General features: G+C 39.8%; 1 protein-coding gene across 6 annotated transcripts in view; it reads left to right on the top strand.

The window, feature by feature from the left end:
- The first annotated feature begins 963 nt into the window (after nucleotides 1-963).
- The window catches only part of c23h12orf56 (chromosome 23 C12orf56 homolog), a 12,937-nt gene continuing 10,475 nt past the window's right edge, over nucleotides 964-3,425 (top strand). For all 6 annotated transcript variants that reach the window (XM_032505630.1, XM_032505632.1, XM_032505633.1 and 3 more), the window contains exons 1-3: nucleotides 964-1,479; nucleotides 1,954-2,134; nucleotides 3,392-3,407. In XM_032505630.1, the coding sequence (XP_032361521.1) occupies nucleotides 1,228-1,479; nucleotides 1,954-2,134; nucleotides 3,392-3,407 (449 nt within the window). In that variant the 5' untranslated portion in view covers nucleotides 964-1,227. The remainder of the gene's footprint in view (nucleotides 1,480-1,953; nucleotides 2,135-3,391; nucleotides 3,408-3,425) is intronic.

Consider the following 3,425-nt stretch of genomic DNA (forward strand, 5'->3'; position numbering starts at 1 on the left):
CCCCACTTTGGGAATCACTGATCTAGATGATACTGCCCTTAAGTGGTAAACCCCAGAAACAACAACACTTTTCTTACTTTCCGCTGGTGATGGGGGAATGAATTCACGTGGAGCTTTGGGGCTTTGGACAGCGACACCTGGTGGCTTGCAACCCTTTCAGCAGCCCCCAACACTGGACTGGAGTCAAATCACTGCAACATCACCTCTGATTTGAATGGTTTTAGTCTTGTGTGCAATAAAACAAACCTTTGTGTTATCATTCAAGCTGTAATACTTTTGTAAGTGCTGCTTTAGATGTACAGTAGTTGTTGTGCAATATATTACAAACAAATAATGCATTATCCTAAAAGCTACATATGAACTGTGTTGTAGGCTACCTGTAGTTTAGAGTCCACTTTGTGCTCATATGTTCATGGTTGATATTTATGTAAGATTTCATATGAATTGCAAATTGATTATAGGAAATTAGTTAATTACATTATTACTTGACTGGTATCAGGTGGAAATGTTCTCATGATTATGTCTCTCTAGTGCATAGCTCTAGGTTTTAGATCCCGAGTGGGTGATTCCAGTACATTTCTACTTTGTTTGATTACTTTCAGGAAAATCTATGAATAATAATAAACGTCCTATTTATTAGTAATTTAATGTTTACCCACCATTTGTTAGGATGGACTGAGTTTTTAAATGGTCAGTATTGCACCGAACGCCTACTTTTTCTGCATTTGATCTTCTAAAACTAAATATGCACATTAACCACCTTTCAAATAACCATTTCCATGAAATGTTAATATAAGTATTATATTAATGTAAATGTAAATTATACATTTTATTTATCTATTTTATACCTGGCATGTAGACCTTCAAATAGATCAACAAAAAACAAAACATTTTTAAATCCACGTATTCTGGTGTAAAGAGGCTCTGAAAGTGCTCCGAATTGTTATCAAAGTATTTATGGTTGTTTATCTCCTAGCCAATCAGCAACGTCCCTGCTCACTGCACGGACCAATCAGAGAGCCGTGTGTGCCGACGAAGCGAGACAGCGGCAGTTTACCTGCTCAGTGTACGTTAACGGGACAGAAGGAGCACCAGCACCTGCTCGGTAGTTTCTATCTACGGAAAGTTTTAACCTAACGGTCAGAAAGCGACACCGGATCACCTGCCCGGCGCCAAAGTGGAGGTCAGCGTCACTAACTTGTCTTTAACTGCTCCGCCGGTACCGTCATGGCTCGGACCGGCTCCGGTGCCCTCCTTTCCCGCAGAAATATTAAGCTGGACTCCTTCCTGAAGCGGAACATGGAGCGGATGGTGTACGAGCGGATCCGAGCCTACGAACCGTGCGTGGTGAAATCGGAGACCATCAATAAGGTGTACATGCACGTGGTGCTGAGCGACGAGCGCGTGTACCTAACCGAGTACCCACCGCGCACGCTCACTGAAGCCTTCTGCTTCAGAGACGTGCAGGACATCGAGCTGGTGAGTTTACAAAGTCCCACTCTACCTTTTCAGGTAAAGCTGCTTCAACACTGTCTGGGACTAGCCTACAACTGAATGAAATCGATTAATCGATTAGTGGGTTGACAGAAAAATATTCACTGTCTAGGACTGTGACTAAGATGAATATCATTATTAGTTCATTTTAATTGGAAAAAAAATAATGTATTGTATAAAATGTCAAAAACTGTCTATTATAATTACCAGATATCAATAGGACATTTTCAAACGCAAGTGCATATCACATCTAATTTAATTATTTATTTAGCATTTTACGAATATTGATACTTCCTATACCCTACCTGTCTATTTTGTGTATTTTGTTGATGTTGTTGAAAAATGTGAAGTGAAATCTAAAACACAATAAACAACTGATGAGTTTTTGGATTAAGGTCATGAGACGCTGTACATTCTTACAGATCTTCATCTCTGTTTCATCCATTTCACCTCTTTAAGGTCAATGACCTCCCAGATTTCCTCCGTGGGAAGGACCGGGAACTCTGCCAGCACATTCGAGTCACCTACATCACTGACAAGCCTGCAGCGAGGGGCCGTGATTGGCTGAGAAGAGACAGGAGGGTGGGACTTCCACCTCGCAGACCAAGCCTTTACCCAACAATAACACACACACTAGAAGGTAAAAAGTCTTTTGAAAATGTCAAATCACTAAATGAATTTATAAATAAATGTTATTGTCCACGTAACAAATAACGTGCAGGTGTAAGAATAAGGACGGTGACACATGTATTGCTGTTTTAGTTTTGTACATCAGTACATTGGGTTTGCAAATTGGGCTAATAATGACAAGGTTGTGGCTAAGAACCCCGTACGGGCCATTAAGACAGTGGCCTAGGAGGTAATATCGGTTGTAGGCCTACACTAATTACACATATTCATACATGAAAAGGTTTCTTAGACTGGCCGAATGTTGTCTTCCCCTGACCTGTGACCTTTAATGACCTAAAGTAGACTAAGCTTTCCCTTTGTCTCATCTTACCACAACATGGTGTTTCGGTAAAATTCCACCACAATCTCAGGGTTGGTGGTTCCTCCTGACATATGCACACTGAACCCCAAAATTACCCCAGATAGACCAGCTAGTGCCTTGCATGGCGGATTTAATGAAAAATTACAACCTGCAAGGTACTAGATAACATCAACAATGATATAATGTCTCGACTCATTGGCTGTGGCTCATTTTCTTTAAATACCATAAAAAAATAACTATACATAACTATTACATATGAGGTGTAGTAGGTAGTATGAGTAGGTGCTATGAAACTATGTTGTCTTTCTGCACCTGCTATTTCCGCACAAAGTTACAACATTCTTACATTTCAAGCACTTTCACCTGTTCAGATTAAGATCTAAGAAATGAGCACCAATAATTATCATATTAACCTTAACCTTTCCAACCTTTTTTATAATTGATTTTCCTTGTTTTCTCACAAAAACGAATTGATCATGTGATCATAAATGTGATCTCACAGGGGTAAATGGCAAATATGAACCATAAAGGATGTATATATCATTGGTTATTAGCTAAAGTAAACATCTAATGAGTGTTTTTACATAAATTGTCATGGCTGTATTGATTTAAAAGCCTAATAACGAGGTGGGTCCACCAGACCTGGGAACATTGACTGTGTAACAAAAACACCACACAAGGGATAAAGCCCTGGAGATTGTGTGTGTGTCTGTGTGTGTGTGTGTGGTCCGTAATTGAAGTGTCAGGTGATATCTTAAGCAGTCACAGTGGTTAAAATATGAGTTACTTCTAATGATATAAAAATCTGTAACAAACAACAGCAGTGGAGCTTATGTGCTCACGTGTTTCCCTTGATACCTTTTAAGTGTAACTCTAACCTCCCTTTGTCCTTTATTTCCCCGACAGGATATCCCGAACACGGGTGAGCATTACACACACA

The sequence above is a fragment of the Etheostoma spectabile genome, chromosome 23 (assembly GCF_008692095.1).
Source record: "Etheostoma spectabile isolate EspeVRDwgs_2016 chromosome 23, UIUC_Espe_1.0, whole genome shotgun sequence".
NCBI classification, from domain to species: domain Eukaryota; kingdom Metazoa; phylum Chordata; class Actinopteri; order Perciformes; family Percidae; genus Etheostoma; species Etheostoma spectabile.